This window comes from Microtus ochrogaster, linkage group LG1 (genome assembly GCF_000317375.1).
Source record: "Microtus ochrogaster isolate Prairie Vole_2 linkage group LG1, MicOch1.0, whole genome shotgun sequence".
Classification (NCBI taxonomy): domain Eukaryota; kingdom Metazoa; phylum Chordata; class Mammalia; order Rodentia; family Cricetidae; genus Microtus; species Microtus ochrogaster.
Window position 1 is genome coordinate 5790281 of NC_022027.1, and position 22478 is coordinate 5812758.

The window sequence follows — 22478 nt, forward strand, 5'->3', positions numbered from 1 at the left end:
GTGTGGCTGGCGGTGACTGTTCACGAGTGTGCAGTTCACATGTGTGGCTGGCGGTTCCTCGGAGAACGGAAGAGCCAGGTCCGCAAGCTGCACTGCACGCTCGCCAAGCACTCATCGGCTTCAAGACATGGGCCTCGCTTACACCTGGGGTCCGGTCCACAGGAAAGAGGACCATATACTTATTTTACCGTCGGCTGTGGTCTGATGTTTATGGTCCCTCAGAATCACCAGTCACTACATGTATCAACTCAAGTTGCACAGATATATTTAAGACTCAAAAAAAAAATCCAACACAACAACAAAACACCTGAGACATCAGAAAGAAAGGGTCTAAGTCACCCCCTCTCCAGAGAGTGCTGGGTCTATAGGCCAGCACCCTGTACAGCCGTGAGAGCCAGTCCCAGTGAGGAGCCTTACCTATCTGGCTGGTAGCCACCACATTTCTGTATTTTGGGTGCTGGTTCACTGTGAGGCAGAGGATGTCATCCGTGTGCTCCAGGTAGAAGCTCTGGCTGCCTAGGAGAGAGAAATTTGTGGAAGGTGAGTAGTGGGATCTCACGGCGGGTCACGGCTGTCACAGAGCTGAATGGGGAATCTGGACATGCCTTATAAAAGATTAGGTTTTTAGAAAACCCAAACTCTCATTTTCAGAGTACCCATTCCTAATATAACCATAATCTACCTTAGCCTTTCCCATTGCCTGTGTGGGGCCAGCACACAGATCAAACACAATGCTTTCAGAGACTACAATGATGAAGTTCAAGTTACCTCCTCCCCTTGCACAAGATGGATATTTTCTCAGTGCCCACCTCTGAGCTTGGCTGGCACAGGTCAACAGATTTCCCAGGAAGCGGAAGTACTTCCCAAAGGGCCTTTTAAAAGCCACCCAAAAGCCCAAGAACAGACTGGGGAGCGGCAGCATTAATAAACATGGGGTACAGCTCAGTGTTCTTAAAATGCCGGCATGTGCCTAAAACACTGAGAAAACATGAGAAGTCTCAAAGCCTTCTTTCCCAAAAGGGAGAAAGATCAAGATAACCCCGTGATTGTGCTCTCCAAGTCTCCACGTAACTACACAATGAGTTACAGTGAGGATACATCTGATCTGGCAGTGGAGATGTGGATTTGGGTCTGTTACACATTTTCTGTTTGAAATGTTATGTCGTGGTTGACCGTCCCCCCGCCCCCCAAGACAGGGTTTACTTGTGTAACAGTCCTGGCTGCCCTGGAATTCAATCTGTAGACCAGGCTGGCCTCAAACTCACAGAGATCTGCCTGACTCTGTCTCTTGAGTGCTGGGATATATATGATGTTTCCTTTTAAAGCTTTTATTTCTTAACTGCACTCATGGCTAGAGACACCGAGTGTCTTTGTTAATAACACACTCTTTGTGAACACTGCTTGAGTCAAAACAAGCGGGGCCTGTGGCACACACTTCTGATTCTGGCCGTCTGGATACAGGACGACCATCGTGTGTTTGAGAACCGGAAGCCCTTTACTTTGCTCTTAATTTCCCTCTCTGCCTATTCCTCATCTCTCTGTTTTGACGCCCCTCTTTCCCTAGCCTTTCTTTCCTCTCATCACAGAGGAGCTGCTAGAAGCAGGTGGCTCCCCTCCAGTGCCTACGCCATGGTCAAACCAGGCTGCGACCAGAGAGGCAGAGGCCTGGCCCCAAGAGCTGAGGGAGCACTTTGAGGACTGGGTGACACCAGCCTGGAAGAGGGTAGAAGGGCTCAAAGGGAAGAAGCTTTGGGGCGTCGAGAGAGTGGGAAAAGACGCAGGCGGGTGGGCGCGGCCGCGTCTCCCAAAGCTACCTGTGGAGAGGTTCTGTACAATGCCAGCAGCGGCGGTGTGGAAAATGATGTCGGCACCATCGTTAAGGTAATGCAGGTTGTTCCGGCAGTCAAATCCCCTGTAGCCAAACACGTGGTCCAGAGCCAGCTCCTGCATGCACACACACAGTCCACACTCAGAGGCCAACAGCAAGGAACGATGCCACACTGCACATTACATAAATAGCCACCCATGTCACAGGAACACTATGTGACAGACACTACTCATTGAGGCTCTGGACTAGCTGAGGACGGGACACAGCCCTTTATTTAGCTCCCTGAAGCGTTAGGTGACAGTGACTTCCCTAAGGATGGCCTCCAGTGGTCACCCATGAGTGTCACATCTATACACTGGCAGACATTCTCTCCTCAGCTCAGCTGAGCAGTGGCTCAGGGGCTGCCACGAAAAGGTATCTCAGGCAGCCATGACTGGCAAGGCTGCTGGGCGAGTTAGGCCATGCCCAACGTGTTGGTTATAACTTGTCCCTTGAAACCACCATGCATTTCCATTTTCCCAAGCAGCCGGACACTACTCTGGATCCATATTTTATCTTTTGTATTGTCCTCTGTGACCAAGAACAGTGGCTGATTCGGATCAATTCTTGATTCCATTCAACACACTTAAACTGGGCTCCTCCATGCCTGGCCCTGGGTTAGCTCATGGGATAGAAGGTTTATAGTATGTGGGTAAGTTGTCCTAGTGTTACAACTTGTTTTCTAACATACCCCTCACCTTCTTCCAACTAAATGAATCTCGCTCATCCCCAATTCTCCCAAAGCGTTCCCCAGGAATGTACTGAATATGGGACTGTTGTTTTAACTTCGGCACAGTGATTGTGCCTTTCTCTATTTCAGTCAGCAATTGCGACTCTGCAGTTACTGTTCCCACAGTCACTGGCTCTGCTGCCGCCGCTAAAGGGAGCTTTAATTAAACCTCTATCATTGTATTTATAAATAAAACCTGAGACAAGGCTAAGGTGACGATCTGCTAGCTCAGAGGAGATAAGCATCACCTAGCTACCTTCTTTCCTCACTGGCATCCCTCAAAAAGTGTGTCCTTCTCTCTGCCAAAACAGAAAAGTCACGCCACTCCAAACCCTGCCCTACTACTTCCTGTGTCTTCCTTTATCTCTTCCATGCCCTCTGATGCTCTATGATTACTTCCTGTCAACTAATTGCTAATGCAGCCTCCTGGCCCGAGGTTAATTTTATTTAATTAATGTAAATGCAAACTCGGGGTTTACAGTGATCAAATATCCCCCAACATGGGACTTTGCCTTGAATGATCAATTGACCCAAGTATGGGCAATCAGACAGTCTCCTGGAAATTTAGAATAGACATGGTAGGCTCAGTAGTTTAACCACCTGAGGATCTGCCAACTCAGGGGGTAAGAATCATTGCTAGCTTGCTGTGTCTAAGAAGTTTTTAGAGAAAAACACTTCAGGCCCCATGAGCCCCTGCTTGACAGAAGACTGTCACCATCTGGCTTATGATGACCCTTCTACTGCTGGACCTGTCTTTCCTGAAACTGAGCTGAATTTCCTGACCTGAGCTATCTTCCAAAATAAATACCTCAAAAAAAGTTCCTTTCCAGAAAACAAACAAACAAAACCCCCCTCTGGCACCAGTGTGGGTTTAGAATCTAACAGCAGAGGCAGACAGATGCGTGAGAAAGGCAAGGGCTGTGTGCTGGGGTCTGTGGAACATGGGGAGGAGGGGGCGGGAGGAGGGACATTGTAAATGAAGGTCCTCCACAGATATCTGATCCCAGAGAAAGGCCTGGAAGAACTAGTGTGGGTAAATGAAGAACTGAACCACGGGATCTCGAAGCCCAAGACCATTTGAGAGCATTCGGTGATGAGGTTAAGGTTGGAGATTTGAGTTACACAGGAATCGTAGCTCACGAGCTAGGAAGGTCTCCCTGGTTGAGGTTTTTCGAACTATAAACATGACTTTCACTGGCAATGCGGGAATATTTTGGGTAGGAAAGCCAGCCTAAGGCATGAAAGATCTGGGGTTTGAGGAGAGAACCCTGGGGTGGTGAATCTGTGAAAACATAGACTCACGGGAGCTGATCCCAAGTCTTCGCACTGGACTGGCGACCTTGGGAACGGTCCGTCTCACCCCTAAACCAGAGAGCTCTCATTTGCAAATGAAAGTCACATTCCCCAACTCAAGTGTGAGAACTAGCTGAAGAAAGTGAGGTGAGAGATGGTAAAGACTTATGTGCCACCAACTTCCTTCTTGTCCCTAAAAAGAGGGCTTTAACCTCGGGTGGTGGAGGATAGGGCAGCAGAGGCACATTGAAGGAACACGATGCATTTTAGAGTTCGTGATGATTGGTGAGACTTGGTGATGGATAGGGCTGAGGGAGAAGAAATGGGACCTGGTAGATGCAATGTTGGTCCCAGAAATGGGGCAGGGGAAACAATGCCATACAGAGATGGGGACATGAGGGGGCCGACAGACCCATTTGAGTCCATCTGATGGGGTCTCCAGCTGGGGCGAATGAAGATGGCCACCTGGCAGGGTTAGAGCATCAGTAATTAGATAAGGGCATGATCATGAGACTCCTCACCTCAACCAGCTTTTTCTTTTTGGTGATGTTGTTCTTCTGGAGCTTCTCAGGCTGGGGAGCTGCCCGGCTTACGGGTGGTCTGAAACAGAAGTCAGAGGAAACACAGGGTTGAATAGGAGCTACGAGTCCAGCAGCTCGCTGGAGCCAGGGCCAGGGGAGGTCCTCACTCCGCTCCCCCTCCAAGGACATGCCACCTGGGGCTGCTCTGTGAGGCTCTCCCCTCATCCCACTAGGAATCTGACCTGCCTCAGGTGTGGGTTGGGCTCACAGGGCAGAGTTGGTTTTCTCTACACTACAGCACCTGCATAGTATCGATCCCGCTTCCCCCATACCCAACAACATCCTGGGATCCGAGGAGAAGCCCTGGCTAGAAACTGAAGGTGAGCGAATGCGTGAGAAAGAAAAGGCCATGTTCCCTGACTTCACTGGCCGTTTCTCAAACAGGAATTGTCAGTGTTCCTCAGAATCAGGTGGACAAGAGCCTGGCTTGCTGTGCCTTAAGACTGAGAAGCCAAGGTTTGGAACAGATCCCGAGGCTGCGTGAAAAGTACCCAGCTGGTCTGGCCATAGACAAGGGCAAGAGGAAGAAAGGATGAAAGAACTCCTGCCTCCCACTCTGCCCCCAAACTCAGGGTTAGAGTCCATGTCAAGCTGCCATCACTACACCAACGTTTGCTTCTTCTTTCTTAGTTTTAGGGAGTGATACTCCCAAATTTAGCTAAGAGATTTTACTTGGAGGAAACCCTGAAGGACCCCTGCCAGCGACATTGGGTTCCTTTCAGTCAGACTTCTGCAGTCTTAGGGAAAGTAGGGGATGGGGGGGGGGTTCATCCTGCCCTGAGTCCCACACTCCCAGCCAGTGTTCTAAGAAAACACAAAGAGAAAGAATTACCTTGATCCCCTTGGAAGCAGAAAACAAAGCAAAGTAAGAACTCAGTACAGGTTAGAGCAGAATCAGCAAGCACCTCACTCATGCACAAGCATTTCCTGAGGGGACAGAGACATTCCCGTGTGGCACAAACCATGCTTCCCCAGCATGCCAACCAAGAACTAAAACAGACGGGAAAGAGTGCACCAGGCTCCACGCTCAGAAACTCAGACCCTGGCATCTCTGGGCAAAGGGCACTAAGCGCCTACAGAGTGGGGAGAGAAAGGGAGGCCCTGTTAGTGCTGCCTGCATGCTCCTGGCTTCATGCCTGGGGACTCTGCTTGTTGTCAGTGTGCTGGAAGGAGACGCGTTGTCAGAAAAACAACAGCATCCTCTTGAATGTCTTGGGGAGTTGTGCACAATGGATTGCTTTGTTCCCAAATTAATTTGGACTCATAATTTAGCCTAATAGCTCTCAGGTTTTTCAGTAGGTCGGCTTGCTGGCTGGAACAGCTAATGGATTTTGTGCAGGGGAAACAAGGTACCTTTATTTTCTCAGAGGTTCCTCCATCAAAGCATGTTACATAATCAATCATAAGTGATAACTGGACCAAATGGCATTAAGATGGGGGAGGGCATCTCCGCAAATGACACCCCCAGCTGACACTATTTCCATGGAACTGAGCAGAATCTCGGGGTGGGGCACGCCAGCTCCCACAGCAGACACTTCCTGCACACTCCCGGGACATCTGCTCTTCCCTCTGTTTTAGTCAGCTTCCAGACAAGGTCCGGGGGCTTCTTCCTTAGCCTAAGAATGTTTAAGTGTGTGACCAAAGCAAGCCAGGGGGCTGCAATGGGAGCAAGAGTGTGCTAGAACGTGGCTTATAACTTCCGGTTCAAGACAGGGCTTGGCTCCAGGGTACACACAGGTTGTATAATACACAGCATATTATACAGGATAGAGTATGCAATACAAGCGCAAACACTGTGTATATATACACGAGGTTGTATGTATACACAGAAAGGCAATCCGATGCTTTTTTGTCATCCTTGTTTTCAGCTAAGAACAAAAACAGAAACAAGCCCCTGGAAGCTCCGGGGGTAAAGCAGTCTCAGAGTGTGCCTCTCTTAGTTCACAAGCACAGCCTCTAGCCGCGTCGGTTCACAACAGAGGACAGGAGGACCAGTGGGACGAGGCCTGCGTGGGGCAGATACAGCTGCTTTCAGCACCGAGCCCTCCCGCTCGGGACTCTAAGGGCACTGAGCACCAGGTGTCCACGGAACACCCGAGCTCGTCCGGAGTGCTGCGGATACTTACTTGACAATTCCCTGCCTCCAAAGGAAAGCAAGTTAAAACACAACACAAGCATTAAAGCCTCTTTGCAACCGTCTATAAACAGTGTTTGAAATATCAGATGAGGGCGGAGCCGCCAAAAACCAAGTACAGCTGAGCGCTGGCGGGCAGGTTAGAGGTTTTTTTTCAGGACTTCTAAATCCTTCCAGATTTAGATCCCACTGGAAATGCCACTCTGAGAAACTCTGCTAAGGACACGAGAGCATTCACCGACTTTTGGTTCAATACGCTTCTTATAGTTGGTTGTTCCTTTTGGCTCAGGCGGGAAAGCCAGGCCGGTGAGAACTCCTGGGGTTCGGTAAAGGACCCAACAGATTGAAGAAAACTGCATAGGTGACAGGGACGGCCAGGATGTGGAGGGATGAGGGGGTAATGCGGGCAGGAGGAAGGCTTTGAGATGACTCAGAACGGGAACTTCCATCCCAGGAAAGATGCTGAGGGAAGGATTCCCTCAAGAAAGCAGGATAACCCTGAGAGGAAGGGCTGGCAGGAGACAGAGAAGAAGCTGGGTGTGACCTGTTGGGCAATGCGGCCTTATTCTTGGGCCCACTACTGGGGAGGGAAACAGGCTGCTGAAGATGTATCTTACATTGCGGCACAATCTGTGGGCAGGGAAGGACTGCAGGATGGTCAGCGCAGGCAGTGCCAAGTCTGTGCCAGCAGCCTGGATGCGGAAGGAAAAGCTTAGACCCAGTGGATTTGTGGAGAGTTAATCCTGAGGCATATTCTTACCCCAGGAAGGCCCCCACGGGAGGCCAACATGGCTGAATGTTCTTTTCTATTTAATTGCTTCCCTACCCGCCCCAAACAACAACAACAACAACAAACTGGTGCTGGGCAGAGAAATGGAGAAGGAGCAGAACACACAGTGACCTGAAGGGAAACTCCTGCAGCCCCAATGAGCCACTGTAGGAACTGAATGGAAAGGAAGGCTAAAGAAGGAGGAGGAGGCCTGTGGGGTAGGAAGCTCGGCTTCCCCTTGCTACGGAATACAAGCTTGAAAGGGTTTTCAGTTGGTTTTTTTTTTTTTTTAATTGTTTCTGTAGCCTGGCTAGCGTGGAACACACTCTGTAGACCAGGCTAGCCTAGAACTCAGAGACTGACCTGCCCTGCTAGGACTAAAACTGTGTGTGCCACACTGCCCAGCATGCTTTTTTTTTTTTTTAAAGCTAGACAATGTTCAATGTTAAAAGTGTTCTTAAAGGAAATGTAAATTGGTTTGGATTCCAAAACGGGCCATAAAATGCTCTAAGAATTTTGCAAACATCTTGGGAAGTCCAGCCACTTTCATCACTTGGACCTAAAGTCCATTTTATAACTGATCTCCTACAAGATCACTCCATAAATAGGATTCTGGGATTCAATGAACCCTAGGCACAAGACAGCATTTATAAATGTGTGGGAAAGGAGGCACATTTCAGAGAGGGGGAGGGGTAGAGGAGGGAAGAAAGGCAATAGATAGATGGATAGATGGATAGATAGATAGATGATAAATCTCAATGTTTAGATGTATAGATCTCAATGTTATTTATTTATTTTGTATACAATGTTCTGTCTGTGTGTATGCCTGCAGGCCAGAAGAGGGCACCAGACCTCATTACAGATGGTTGTGAGCCACCATGTGGTTGCTGGGAATTGAACTCAGGACCTTTGGAAGAGCAGGCAATGCTCTTAATCTCTGAGCCATCTCTCCAGCCCTAGATCTCAATGTTTTAAGATTGACTCGGGTTTACAGAAAGTATCCAAAGCTGTGGGAACTATATGCTGTTAAACATTCTATTAGGTCTGTTCCTATGACTTCCAGAATTATCGAGGGCAGTGGTTCTCAACCTTCTTATGCTGGGACACTTTAATATAGTTCTTCATATAGTGGGACCTCAATCCTAAAATTATCTTTGTTTCTACTTCCTAACTATAATTTTGCTATTGTTATAAATCATAATGTAAATATCTGATACGCAGGCTATCTGATCTGCAATCCCCAAAGGGGTCATGACCCACAAGTTGAGAACCGCTGGTCTGCAGGGTTGCTCAGTGGTGAACCATAGGATGTTCTGAAAAGATCTGACATCTTGAAATGCTTTTGCCCGAAGCCCAAGACAACGTGCCTGCTCTCCAGAGGGTCACGGGTTCAGATGAAGGGCTACAGGCCAAAAAGACAGCCAAGAGGCCCAGGTACTAGCTGAGCACTGACCCAGCAGGTCTGTGCTGATTGTTGAGCGGCGTCTGTACCGAGGTGAGGGATGAAGGTCCCTGCCTGGAGCAGGGACGGGAAGGAAACTCTTGGAGCTGAAGGAACCGCACAGCAGACTTCATGAGCTCTGGAGCCCGCTGGCTTTCTGGACTGGAGCAGGAGTCAGCCTGGGTGACGGTACCGCCAGTGGAGGGGACGGTTGTGAGGGAAATCCTGACTTCAGAACTGGCCAGTCGAGCACGGGACCGCTGTAAGAGGCGTACACTAATTGCAACAGGAGTCAGAGCTGTGGCCCTGGGAATCCCAGACTATCTGTGGGACGAGACCCACGAGATTAACCAGGGAGAAGATGGAGGGCAGAGACAAGGCAGCCAAAGCTGAGTGAAGACAAACAGAGGCTGAGGAATGGAGGGGACGGTGAGAGGGAGAGAAGTACGTCTAAAATCGGACTGCCTATTATTACAGTGGCTACCGCGCCATGTGGCTGCTGAGCGTTTGAACCGTGGCTGCTCCAGATTAAGATGTGCTGTAAGGTAAAACACACAGCAAGACTTCAGGACCGAATAAGACGGGGTCTTCTTCTTCTGTTTAAATAGCCACGGCTAGTCTTAAATCCTCCTGCCTCTGTAGCCCAAATGCAGAGATTACAGATGCATATTACCAAGCTCAGATGTAAAATAATTTAAAAAGAATGTAAACTTATTGACATTGACTATAGTTTGAGATGTTTTTCATAAGTGGCTAAATAATATATATTAAAAGTAATGTCACCGTCTCAGAACCTTTTTAGTGTGGATTCTAGAGAAATCACATGTATGAAAATCAATTGAATGTGGATCACACATTTCTGTCACCCTTCTTTGAAACAGAACAAAGCTAGAAGTGGAGCTCTGGGGACCTGGGCAGGGTGTCCTCACCATGCAGAAGACAGATGAGAAGGCACAGGGTAAAAGAATGACTGGGTGAAGCCTGGATGAAAATGGAAGATGGAGGAGAGGGAGGAAAAACTGTAAGACCGAAGGCTCTGCCTTCCTCAGGAGGAAGTCGGATGTGGGCAGAAAAGGCTGAGATATCCTCGTTGGCTCAAAATATGGCTCTAACTACAGGGGACGGTGTCGGGGACAGAGGGAGAAGAATAAGGAGCACGGATGGATAGGAATTCAGAGTAAGCTCCATATGAAGGTCCAGTCTGAACAGGAAGAGGGACTCACATCCTCTGGGAAGAGAAAGAAGGAGGCGAGTGGTTTAGGTATGGAGGAAGGGAAGCAGAACAGAGGAGACAGAAGGTGCAGTCAAGACAGAGCTATACACAGGGCCTCTGTGTTGTCAGCGACAGAGCAGAGCAAGCCCCCTGCCAAGGAGACCACAGGGCAGCAGGCCGAGTAGCAGAGGATGGTCCAGTTCACCAGAGAAGAGGTGCAAACACGTGAGCAGTGTCGACGGCCTGAGTGCAGCTTGCCATATGACGTCACTGAGCGTGGCAATGCACTGACAGGAGATTTTCTAGTCAGGAAAGAGGAGAGGTAGGTATAAGAAAATATGAAGGGGTGGCCAATGGGCCTGGGGCAGGAGCGTTTGAGCAGAAAAGTAGGCCAGGAGATGAATGGTACGATTAGGAGGGGAGAGGGGAGAGGGAAGAGGGAGAGAGAGAGAGAGAGAGAGAGAGAGAGAGAGAGAGAGAGAGAGAGAGAGAGAGAAGAGCCGCTAAGCACTGGACATGCATGGAAGGTCAGCTATATTGGTGCTGACCAGGCATCTAGGGAAGGGAGTCGGTGGAGCCACAAAGGGAGAATGTTGTAGGTGACGATGTCGCATGGCATGGCAGCAGTACAGTCAGCTGGGTGACCATCAGGCAAACTCCTTAGAGGCAGGTAGATGTCAGGAGCAGAGGCGGGGAGGTGGGCTGGAGCCGGAGAATGGGTCTGTGTAGATGACGGAGTTTGGCACAAACTTGGAAGGAGCAGTTGGGACAGAGGAGATCTGCGAGCTGTAAATCCATCCGTGGGGCATCCTGCTCCCACACTGCTCGGCCCGCTCATGCTGCAAATATCACCTCAGCCACCACATTCTGACTACATAGCCCAAGAGAGAGGAACTGTCCCTGATGTCACTCAGTCTCTTCAAATGGAGTCTCTGAAAGACTCAAACCCAATCCGGTCACAGCTTTAGAAAGCTGCCCCCTTTGAAAGAGGAGTCCTTGCTTAGTTTTAATGCTTTCATTTTGCCAGAGGTTTTTTTTTTTTTTTTTTTTTTTTTTTTTTTAAATAATCACACGGGAGGGTTTCCTTGGCACACTGATCATTAAAACCACATAGCACTTTACCTCTGGGTTTTTGTGCCTTGTCACTCTGGAAAAGACTGGCTGCTCTATAATGTGTGACAGTTCTAATTTTATAAATTATCAGTTATATATAGAAATAACAGCTTTGCTTCAGGACAATATAAAAAGCCCAGGGGTTTGCAGAAAGAAAACCATTTATGAAAATAGCATTGCATTCACTCAAAAGGCAACTATTCAGTGTTTTGGTGATAATCTACCTAAACACAGGCCTTGGAGATGACTGATTCTAGCATTTCAGCGCTTAATAGATATTTTAATTTTAGTTCCACCCGCCTTCATAAGAAACAAGAATCTTGCTACATTCTACTTGCTCAGGGTAGTTACAGGGGCAGATTGTTCACAGGTTCTGGGGTGGAGTGAGGAAGGAGAAATTGAGGCCACAGGGAAAGTCTCTGGGAATCAGGGCCCGCTCTGATTGATGGAGTCACTCTCCCACCAGGAGGGTCGGCTTAGCTCTCCTGTAAAACAAACAACCACAGGACTCCACACTAGCAAGCTCTTGAATACTCCCTCTTCGCCAGCAGCATGGGATGCTGGATTAAAGGATCCTCCCTCCCAGTGGGGCAAGGCCAGCTCTCCGTGCTCCCTGCTTACTGGACTGGGCCTCAAGCGAGGATTTAGCAGTGTTCAGGGGTCTCATGTGGCCTGTTCTGAAGCGCTTGCTTGGAAAGATTGTCAGTTCTTAGCAACAATACAAGCAGTACCAGCTTTGAGAATAGCCACTGACCATGCAGGACAAAGGGCCTTTGTGAGGCCTGTGGAGCAGGAGGCTGTTCATTCACAGCTCACGGCAGCACCGAGGAGAACCTTGTCCCACCTCATCTCGCCTTTGGCAAGCTGGAAATTCCCACACAGCTACTGATTAGAAGCAAAGCATTTTTCCGAAATTGGGGGCAGGTTCTCTCAGGAGATTTTCTTCTCCAAACATAGCATAAAAGGTTAGGGGAAAAAAAACCCTGAGATTGCCTATATATGGTAATTTGTTTCAGCTCAGGGCAATGTGTCTAACTTTCCTATATTTTTGACACTGCCAGCCACGAGCATGTTCTAGCATGTTCTTTGTTCTATCACAAATTGGCTGGCAGGGCATCTTTCTGTGTAAAGCAGGCTGATGGCTGCTGTAGCAAACATGTTTATTTTCAGTTTTCCTTGCCTTTGGGGACATACATTTAAACCAAACCAGCATTTCAATTCCTAATACATAGATGATATAGATTTAAAAAATCATTTAATCAAGCCATCCCCACAGCCGGTTGGAGCTTCCTCAGATTGTGCATGGGTCACCTATCTCCCACAATGACAAGACAGGTCACGGGAGCTAAAAGAATGACAGTAAAAATAGTCACTGACAATGAGTGGATTTGCAGAGGCTTTGGAGGACAAAATCATTCACTTACTTGTTCAAGAAGCCTTTGCTTGCTACTTAGCATATGCAAGGCACTGTACCAGTTCCCTACTATGTTCAAAGTACCGCACAAGTTACCTACTATGTGCAGGGTACTCTGCCAGCTACCTACATGGTGGTTCAATGATCACAAACCTTCAGGAAGCCAAGAGTCCCACATGAAAGTCTGCATTCAATATAACTTAAAATGTCTCAATGTTACAGACTAATATAATAAGGAATCACCGGAGCAACCAATTTGAGGCTGAGACAAGAAAACCAGGCTGGAGAGACAGCTCAGCCGTTACTTGTGAGTCCCGCCATTACAGAGTACTCTGGTTTGATTCCCAGCACCTACTACATCTGGCAGCTCACACCGCCTGTCATTATAACTCCAGAGGGTCCAGCACCTCTAGTCCCCAAGGGCACCTGTACTCATGTGCCACACTCATACATAGACATGCATGATCCCCTCCACTGCCAAAAATCTAACAAACAGAATCCCTACAACATTTCTTTATAGTATGCATAGTAAACAATTCCTTGAATTGATTTGTTTTTTCCTCAGGCATACTCAAAATTAAAATAAAATATTACATCATATCCATGTAACCCTAAGCCTTGTGGTGGTCTGAAAGAAAATGCCCCCTCCCCCAAAGTAAGTGACACTATTAGGAGGTGTGGTTTTGTTGGAGTGGGTGTGACCTTGTTGGAGGAAGCGTGTCATTGTGGGGGTGGGCTTTGAGGTCTCCTTTGCTCAAGCTACACTCAGTGTGGTATACAGTTCATTTCCTGTTGCCCGCAGATCAAGATGCAGAACTCCCAGCTCCTTCTCTAGCACCATGTCTGCCTGCACATCACTATGGACCATCAAGACAATAATGAATTAAACCTCTGACACCCCAAGACACAACAGTGAAATGTCTTCCTTTATAAGAGTTGCCGTGGTCATGGTGTCTCTTCACAGCAACAGAAACCCTAACTACGATAGGCATATGAAAAGGTTTGGGAAATATTAATGCCACAGTGGAATTCTGGGGTTGTTTGCAGACAGTGCCTGTCAGTCAGCAGGTAAAGACCCTGCCATTATAAAAGCTCACAGCCAGGACTGGTGAGATGGCTCTGGGGGTGAAGCCACTTGCTGCTGAGACCTCTGTCCTCGTACTGTGGAAGAAGAGAACCAGCACACGCCCCATGGTGAGCATGCCCACATACATACAAATACACACAAACACATAAATAAATGCAAAACCAAGTTTTTGAACTCTAAATCTGCTCTTTGTTTAGGGTTGGTAAAGGGTCTTTGGTTTCCTCAGGAATAAATGCCATAGACTTAAGGATGATTATGGAACTAAACTATTAATATAAGAGAATACTTACAATTCATTTCTCATAATCCCCGATAAGGTCAGTTCTTGCCCTGCCACTTCAATGTTGTGGAAACTATTTTTGGATGAATGCAAGCTGGGCTTAGAAGAAGGATACGGTCGTCTGAGGAGGGACCAGAACTAACCTTAGCCCTAACTGCAGTCTGTTTGAGGCTGCCATGACACTACTCCAGAGAGGGAGCAGGCTCAGTCTGTGAGGAGTTTGGCTCCTAGAGACTTAGGTTGTCTTATATAGACAGTCTCAAGAAGAAATAATTCACTGTGAAACTTATTCCTCAAAGAATAACGATATGCCCACCTAACCACGCAGATATGAGCCCCACACAGCCATTCCACCCAGTACGACCTCAACAGGCAGGGCACGGGGCCATGGAAACATTGTCTGTCAACAGAAGCTGACCCTCTAGCAGCAGAGGCCCTGTCTACTGTCTTGTCCACGTCAGCTGTAACACCATGCAGCCAATGAGCAACAGATTTCCATCTTATTCTCTCTTGGTAAATTCTCTCACCGCTCACAGGTCACTGGTCCGGCACTGCCGCTCGGCTAGCAAGCATTTCCTCCTGTACAGATGAGACCGAAGAAGCGTGGTCTGCCTTTGCCATAGAGGGCGGATTGCAAAGTGACAACTTGTCCTCAGTCCCCGCGAAGCAGAAAGGGAAAGAGGGGTCACTTGGTGAGTATCCTCAAGTCTAGGGGTACCTAAACCACATGAAAACAGGGTACTTAGATGGAAGCTGTTAGCCCCTCTTGCTGCTGGGGAAGGGGAGGGAGAAACGGCAGAGTCCAGAGAGGGGCCCTGTGGGGTGGGAGAGAACAGGATGGCTATTTAGGACCCTGACTTGTCTGTAGGTCCCCCACCTGGGAAGACTGAAAGATGAGACCTGACAGTGGAGATCAACTCAGTATGGGGATTGCAAGGGACTGCGCACTACTGTGGGTATTACCCATGATGCACATGGAAAGGAGAGAGAGAGAGAGAGAGAGAGAGAGAGAGAGAGAGAGAGAGAGAGAGAGAGAGAAGAGTTTTCTGGTTCCTTGCGTCTTCCCAAGCACCCACTGTCACTGGAACAAAGGGCAGTCCCACTGAGATGCAAGGGCCTTCCACTTCAAGGCACATCCCCATTGCTTTCACTGGTAGTATTGCAGATAAAAAGGACCTTGAAGAGGGAACCATTTCTTGTTCTTTATGCTACTGACCTTTGCTCTAACTGGAAAGTTCCTCCTTTCTGTCCTGGCCACTGCTGATCCCCTGGCTGATAGGAACCTGCTTCTTTGAGCCTCCAATGGGGACTGAAGTTCAGTGACTCCAGAAGTGCTCCAGGCCTTTGGCACCAGATTGGAAGTGCTGAGGCCCAGCCTCAGAGACTGAGTCACTGCCGGGCTGTCTCTCCAGTGCGAGACAACCATTGTTGGTCTACCCTGACCGTATTGTGTAATCTAATCCAAGAAGTTCCTTCAAAACTATATATACCCATTCTTCCAAGTCCTGCTCCTCCCGGGGGCCTGGCTAAGGCAGCTGCTTCATCTGGAGTTTGTCACATCAAGGAGAAAAGTAATTAATATAAAAATAGTTGAAAAGTCATTTTTAAATATTTTTAGAAAGGTGGAGATTGATTCTCTCTCTCCCCCCCCACACGTAAAACAGCCGAATTTATCTAGACCAAATATCTCTGCTCATAGCCAACGAGACACCTCAGCAGGGAAGCTGTCCACCCTGAAGACCTGAGTTCAGCTTCCAAGACGCACACGACAGAAGGAAAGAACTGGCTCTTCCAGGCTGTCCTCTGGCCTGCATGGTGGCACAAGCGTACCCCCCCCCATGCAAATAACTGAACAAATGCAAGGAAACTAAACATGTCGGACACACTAGTGACTAAAGTAAGCATCATTTTACAGTTCTTCACAAGCCATAAGTAAAGTACATTAAACCGGTACTAAGACAATGAAACTCAAGAACTAAAACTGCTACATTGCTTATTTTTACAAGAAGAAATGCCTTTTCCCAGCAAACACAAGGCCAGAGAGTCTGGCAGCAACCCAAGAGCTTTCTGAGCAAAGAACTGTGCCTCAGGTCAGGCGCGATTCTGACTTGTGGTCACAGCTCGCGCAGCTTCTGGGATAAGAGCACAAAGCAAGCTGGGGTGAATTTGTTTTAGTCACAGGTGAAATGGAAACCCCAGGTCCTGTCACTCAAACGGCTGCAAACTTCAGTGCTAACTCACAAGGACCTTGAGAAGAGTGCAACCTTCCAACATGGGTGCACAGAGAAAACTCCCGACTTAAGTGTGCGATTATCTCAGTGCCCACTGCCATAAAGATAGCCCAGTTTGGTCATGCCGTGTCTTCACCTTGAAGGCAGGTTTCTGTCTGGATGCAGGTTCCAAGTGAATACAGATAAAAATCTCTCTTATTACTGTTCTTCACACAACAGTCTAGCTTTAAGTAGTTACTATCTTTTAGTGTAAATGGCATTTTGCCTGGATGTATGTAAGTACACTGCCTGTGTGCCTGGCACCTGCAGAGGCTTGAAGAGGGCATCAGATCCCCGGGATGGGAGTTCTGGAAGGCTGTGGGCTGTCAGGTGGGTGCTGGAAATCAAATCTGGGTCCTCTGCAGGAGCGGCATGTGCTCTTAGTCTTCTCCGTGCAGAAGGTTATTAGGAAATACCTGTGTTAGACAGTAGGCACTAAAAGAAATGGCTGGCCCAGGAGACAGCTCAGTGGGTGAAAGGGCTTGCTAGGCAAGCATGAGAACCCGAGTTTGAGTCTCCAGAACTCACGTCAAAGCTGTCAATTTTCAGCAAGCGAAAGCAATAAAGGGGAATGTTTTCTGTGCCCCTACCCCGCACCTCCAGCCCTTCCTCTCCTGCTAGCCTTGTCGACAGCACCCGCAGGTTTGCCCAGCCTTTCAGTGCCTGACTGACCCAGCAGAGCAGACTTTGGGGGGAGAAACAACTGGGCAGGTATCGCCCTGTTCCTAGTCATGCATCCCACATGGTTGCTGGTCGGGGGCTGGCTGAAGGAGCCCAGGGGAAGCCATGTGGGGAGCTGGGGGCAGAGCGGAAATGCAATTGACACATTTCACGTGTACGAGGTGTAGCCCAGTGCTCTCTCAAGGGCAATCATTACTTTTTTCCCCTCAATTTTCTCACTTCCCAAAATATTGGAACTGAAGGTCATACGGCTTGTGAAGAAGAAAAAGTCACACTATGTTAGGAGCTGCAGAAGAAGGCCTGACGTAGTCACACAGCTATTTTAAAGTCAAATGCCTGAATCTAACCAGAAACAATCCATGGCTGTCTTCAGAATAAAATGATTGACACAGAGCATGCAGCTGTCACCGGGCGTTTTTCCTCAGGGTGACAGCTGCCACACTCCTCTAGGGAGGAAGGGGGAGGGGGCTTGGTTAGCCGCACAGATGCCTGGAGCACGGGGAGGAGACCAAGTGAAGGTCCTTGCACGGAGGAGCCGCTCCAGGCACACACCTCCGCAGTCCTGCTTGTCTGCTCACTCTCACTGGAGTGTCCTGGCCCAGGTATCTCCGGGCATCACCCAGCACGGGAACAAGGAGTCCCAGGGAGGCACTGGCCTGAACATACCCTGGGAGAAGCTTGGTGTCAGGTTCCTGCTGCAGCAGCAGGCAGGGGCACCACCTCATTCTTCTGTCTCTTCCCTATCTTTCCTAGGAGACTAGTGTTCACCAAGTCCACGTTCTCTTCCATCTGAAGGCCAAGTTGCAATGCATTTTCTGCATCCTTGCTCCAAGGGCTCAGTCCTAACCCATATTCTATCACTTGCTCTGGTTTCTTCTGCCCAATACTCCTCTCTTTTGTGCTTTGAACTGTCTAGTCAAATCTCCGAGGCCCAGAGTCCCCTAAAATCACTGACCAGGATGGGAGAGACTGCTTATCCTTGGCTCAGATATGGATTTCTCTCTCTCCATGCTAACGGGTTGCTCTGGTTAGCGTGGGCACGCTCTGCTCCCAGCATGCCGTGCAGCTGCTATTATAGTCTCTGTGACTAAAAGCCTTCTACAAACTGGGGCTGTCAAGGCTTTTAAGTTATCAAGGAAATTGCTGTCTATAGAAAAGTCTTGATGCTTTCTCTGAACCCTATACTTACCTTAAAATGGTTTCTTTACTACATGTTTTCCTCACTGCATTCCAGGGCGAATTCTATTTTAAAGTGACAGTTGACAAATGCTTGCTTATAATTCTACATTTATAATTCTATATGTTTTTCTTGTTTTTAAAAAATAAAGGTTCAAGTCAGTGTGCCCTAACATATAACAATTCTTCAATCTGGAAAAATAAAGAAAATAATGCGTGTTTACATGTTTTAATCTTTTTTTTTTTTTTCTTTTTCGAGACAGGGTTTCTCTGTGGTTTTGGAGCCTGTCCTGGAACTAGCTCTGTAGACCAGGCTGGTCTCGAACTCACAGAGATCTGCCTGCCTCTGCCTCCCGAGTGCTGGGATTAAAGGTGTGCGCCACCACCACCCGGCTACATGTTTTAATCTTAAAGTGGAAAACTGTTAACTCATGTCCCATCTCAGCATGGCTTTTTTTTTTTTTTTTTTTTTTTTTTTTTTTTTTTTTTTTGGTTTTTCGAGACAGGGTTTCTCTGTGGCTTTGAAGCCTGTCCTGGAACTAGCTCTTGTAGACCAAGCTGGCCTCGAGCTCACAGAGATAAACCTGCCTCTGCTTCCCGACTGCTGGGATTAAAGGTGTGTGCCACCACCGCCCGGCTCAGCACGGCTTTTTATAGGGCTGTGCAGAGAGATAACAGACAAGGAGTGATTGTATGACTTGTGGGTCACACCTGACCTAATATGGAGCCAGGAAGTTGGGACGGGCGTTACAAGGCAGTACTAAAGTGCTGGGTCTACATTTTAATGATACACCACCGAGTTTTATAGAAACCAGCTTGAATACCCTTGGAATAATGGGCAAGCCAAGTCCATTCATGATGGAATGTGAAATTGGAAAGGCTGGAAACTTTATTTGTAAAGAGATTTAACTCAGACCTAAAGCCTTTCTAGGGTAGATAAGTTAAGCGCCGGCCTAGTCATATATTAGTGTGTGTGTGTGTGTGTGTGTGTGTGTGTGCGCGCGCACGCGCGCACGTGCATGTGTGGGCGTGCTCCTTCGTTCAGCTCTTAGAATCCAGACCTTTTGCAGTATTTTCTCTTTGTGGTTAATTTAAGAAAAAGAAACTATATTTTTAAAACCATCACAGGAATATTCATTTTCTAAGCAAAAGAAAACTTTTCTCTGAACTGTACCATGTAATTAATTAGCTTAGCATGTCACGTGTAATAAAGACTCAAGGAGAGAGTTAGGGCTCACCATCTGTCTCACCAATAACACAGCACTCAGCAAGCTAACCTGAAGTCTCCCACTGAACTGGAGTGAGAGATTGGCGCTCAGTCCCTAAGAGTAAGTGGGGAACATGTTCATCACGTGGCTTCATGAGGCAGAAGGCGCCATCAAAAGCAAATCCTTGAATCTCAGCATACAGTGTGGTATCGAGGCACCCCTAGTCATCCGGCCTACCTCAAGGAAAAGAGCTGACTGAGAACTTTCCAGATGTGCGTCAGCCTGGGTCGGACCCCTGAGATTCTCTTCAAATTCTAGTTTTTATTCGATATTTATGCTTCCCAATTAGGAACATAGTCAATTATGTAATTATGAGCTTTGAATTTTTAAATTCTACAATGTTTGGCAAATTCTTGTCAGTACTTAAAAGTGCAGACCAGAAAGGCACAACACAACATTAGAACCCTCTGTCTATGCACGGCATTCACAGGCTCTAAGAACACTAGCCCCCTGCACAGAGCTGGGCGAGTGAGGGCACAGCAAAAGAAAGTACATCCAGTGACTGGGAGGTGACTCCCTTCCGCCAGTCCACCAATGTCCCCCGACCCACTTCAAAAGCCTGCCCTCCTGCCCTGCTGACCAGCAAGCTGGTCTTGTTAGTCATGCACTCGGGGGCCTTTGGGGGCTCTCGTGCTCCCTCCCCTATGCGAGGGAAGCCCAGCTCAGTCCAGGGTCTTACTTATCCAAGCCATACACCATAACCAATCTGCATAACTGTGAATGCCTCTCGGCTTGGGCTGAGGGCACTGGGCAATTTCCTCACTTAAGTCTGTGCATAGCTTAAGAGTCTAGGCAGATAATAAAAGTCTCAGTTTGGCATAAACTCAAGGGCAGAGAACTGTACTCTAGTTCGAATCGGTTTGTTTTCAGGCACAACAAACGCAAACAGACCTTGCAAACACCATACCTTTCTTCCATGGACACCTCCTTTAGCTGCTGGTGTGGTTTGGTGCCTTCCATTTCCCTGATGCTCACGGCATAGATCTTGGTGGTGTAATCGATGGCCTTCTCTCTAGCAACATCACTGTCATAGCCTCAAACAACAGAAAGAGATTGGGGTATGAGCTGGTTTTCAGGCGTTTGTGCAGGGGGTTGGAGGCAGAGAGAAAGCTGCCATCATCATGGAAGGGGTATGGCTGACTGGGGCTCACCTCCATCTTCCTCTGCATCTGTATCTGACTCCTCACTGTCAACCAGCTTGCTCTCTTGGGTCCCTACAAATTCCCTGGTCCAGATCATCAAGGCCGTGTCGGCGCCTCCCACCGTGAGCAACACAGAGTCATTGTGCAGCCACCTCACGTTGGTGACGTGTGCGCTGTGCCCCACATACTTCTTGAATCTTGCATGCTGTCCCTGCAGATACAGCCAGAAGCTGGCAGTTAGTTTCCAGTTACCAGCGGCTCTTGATTCCTGTTAGCTAGGATGTAACGGAACTGCTCAAAGCAGCGATTCAGCCAGTATCAGGAGAGCGCATGCTCGGTGCGGCAAGGCTGGGGTCCCACAAGACCGCGCTTGGCCTACAATAGGTCTTCAACATGTGTTTTTGAAATGCATTTGGGAATTAAGGAAATAGTTTGTTTTTGTGTCTCTCTAACATTAAACACATCAGGCCCAGAGGTGTTTAGTGTGAACTCCTGACTCCCAGTAGATCCCCATGGTGGCTTTTACGTCACTACTGGGGCAAGGACAGAAGGGAGCAAGGGACCTCAAGTAATGTCTAAAACAAATGCAGCAGTTTCTCCCACGGACACTGGGGAGGAGAAACCACTCGAAGAACTGTTGTAAAGACAAAGCAAGCTGCTGTCCACAGACAAATCTAAATAAATAAAGTCCGGTTTTCCAGTCATTGCTGGAAGCTTTTGAAGCACGGGGCCCAGGCTGCACTGCTCTACTAGCAGGTGTTGAGGCGGGGAGGGCGGGGTGTGCCTGTGGCTGTCCCCAAGGGTGTCCTGCAAAGTGCTGGGAAGCCTGCCTTGGCACAAGGAAGAGTTTCCATTCTGGGCTCATGAGACATGGCCTGGCAGCAAGAGCTCCCGTGGGAGCCACCTAAAGAGGTGCTTTTTCCATTCTCTCACTGGCTCCCAGGGAATACCTTACACAGTGCGGCAAGCCGCATGAACTCTGGGTCAGGAGCCAGTGACTGGGGGTGTGCCAGAAGAAAAAACGATAGCACAGAATTGAGAAGAGACTTCCCAAGGGCTTTGGGCTGGTGCACTGGGACACAAGGGCTTCAGTCCTATAGCCTCTGGGTCTGCTGATCCTTCCCTGCCACCCGGAACCTACCCAGTCCTCAACAAAGCTCGCAGAGTGGGAAGGCCAGAGAGGCCAACAGGCAGAAGAAGGCATTTCCAAGGCCTCCAGGGTTCTGCGTGCCGAGATCTAATGCCCCCTACTGGCCTTGGAGGGCACCTGCACTCATGTACACATACACACCCACTCATACATGTACATATTTAAAAAACGGTAAAAATAAATCTTTAAAGAGAAAGAAGGGAAGGCAACTAAAATTAAAAAGATCCGAATACCCAGTTTTGCAAAGCTGGCTTGTGAAGGTGGAAAGGAGAATACACTAGGGGTGTTGGCCAGGCGCAGGACGAGGCTTGGAGGGCGGCCATGCCTAGTAAGAACAGGTGAAATAACCAAGAAGGCAGTGTAAGAATGAAGCCTGCATTTTGGACACTGGGTATTGTGTGTTGGGAATAAGAACTCCGTGCACTTTCTCTCTGAAACAGGGTTTTATTAAACAGCCCAGGTCGACCTCACACTTAGGATGCTTCCATGGCAGCCTATCAGCTGCTGGGATTACAGACATGGCCCACCACGTCCAATTACAGACACAAACCACTATGTTTGCTGATTAACATCTGACTTTGGTGTCTCTTTTTATTTCATTAGGCTTTTTTTTTTTTGACAGGGTTTCTCCGTGTAGACCTGGCTGTCCTGGGACTAGCTCTTGTACACCAGGCTGGCCTTGGACTCAGAGATCCGCCTGCCTCTGCTTCCAGAGTGCTTGGATTAAAGGCGAGCACCACCAGGCCTGGTTCTGGTGTCTCTTTTTATAACCCACTAACTCTGTCAGACCAGTGTTCCATGTTCACAAACTCATTCAGCCTTACTTCTGTACAGCTCCTCTCTACACACACACTCACTGTGGAGTCAGG

The 22478-nt window shown here is 48.3% G+C and overlaps 1 protein-coding gene across 3 annotated transcripts in view; it reads right to left on the minus strand.

Annotated features, from left to right (window-relative positions):
• Positions 1 to 22478, minus strand: part of Eml6 (echinoderm microtubule associated protein like 6) — a 263304-nt gene that overhangs the window by 16302 nt on the left and 224524 nt on the right. Inside the window, exons 27-33 of one of the 3 annotated variants that reach the window (XM_026785056.1) lie at positions 20469 to 20670; positions 20225 to 20351; positions 6598 to 6612; positions 5304 to 5312; positions 4412 to 4490; positions 1815 to 1944; positions 418 to 516 (exon numbers count right to left, since the gene is read on the minus strand). In XM_026785056.1, coding sequence (XP_026640857.1) covers positions 418 to 516; positions 1815 to 1944; positions 4412 to 4490; positions 5304 to 5312; positions 6598 to 6612; positions 20225 to 20351; positions 20469 to 20670 — 661 coding nt within the window. The remainder of the gene's footprint in view (positions 1 to 417; positions 517 to 1814; positions 1945 to 4411; positions 4491 to 5303; positions 5313 to 6597; positions 6613 to 20224; positions 20352 to 20468; positions 20671 to 22478) is intronic. The other 2 variants (XM_026785057.1, XM_026785058.1) reach the window with 2 other exon arrangements.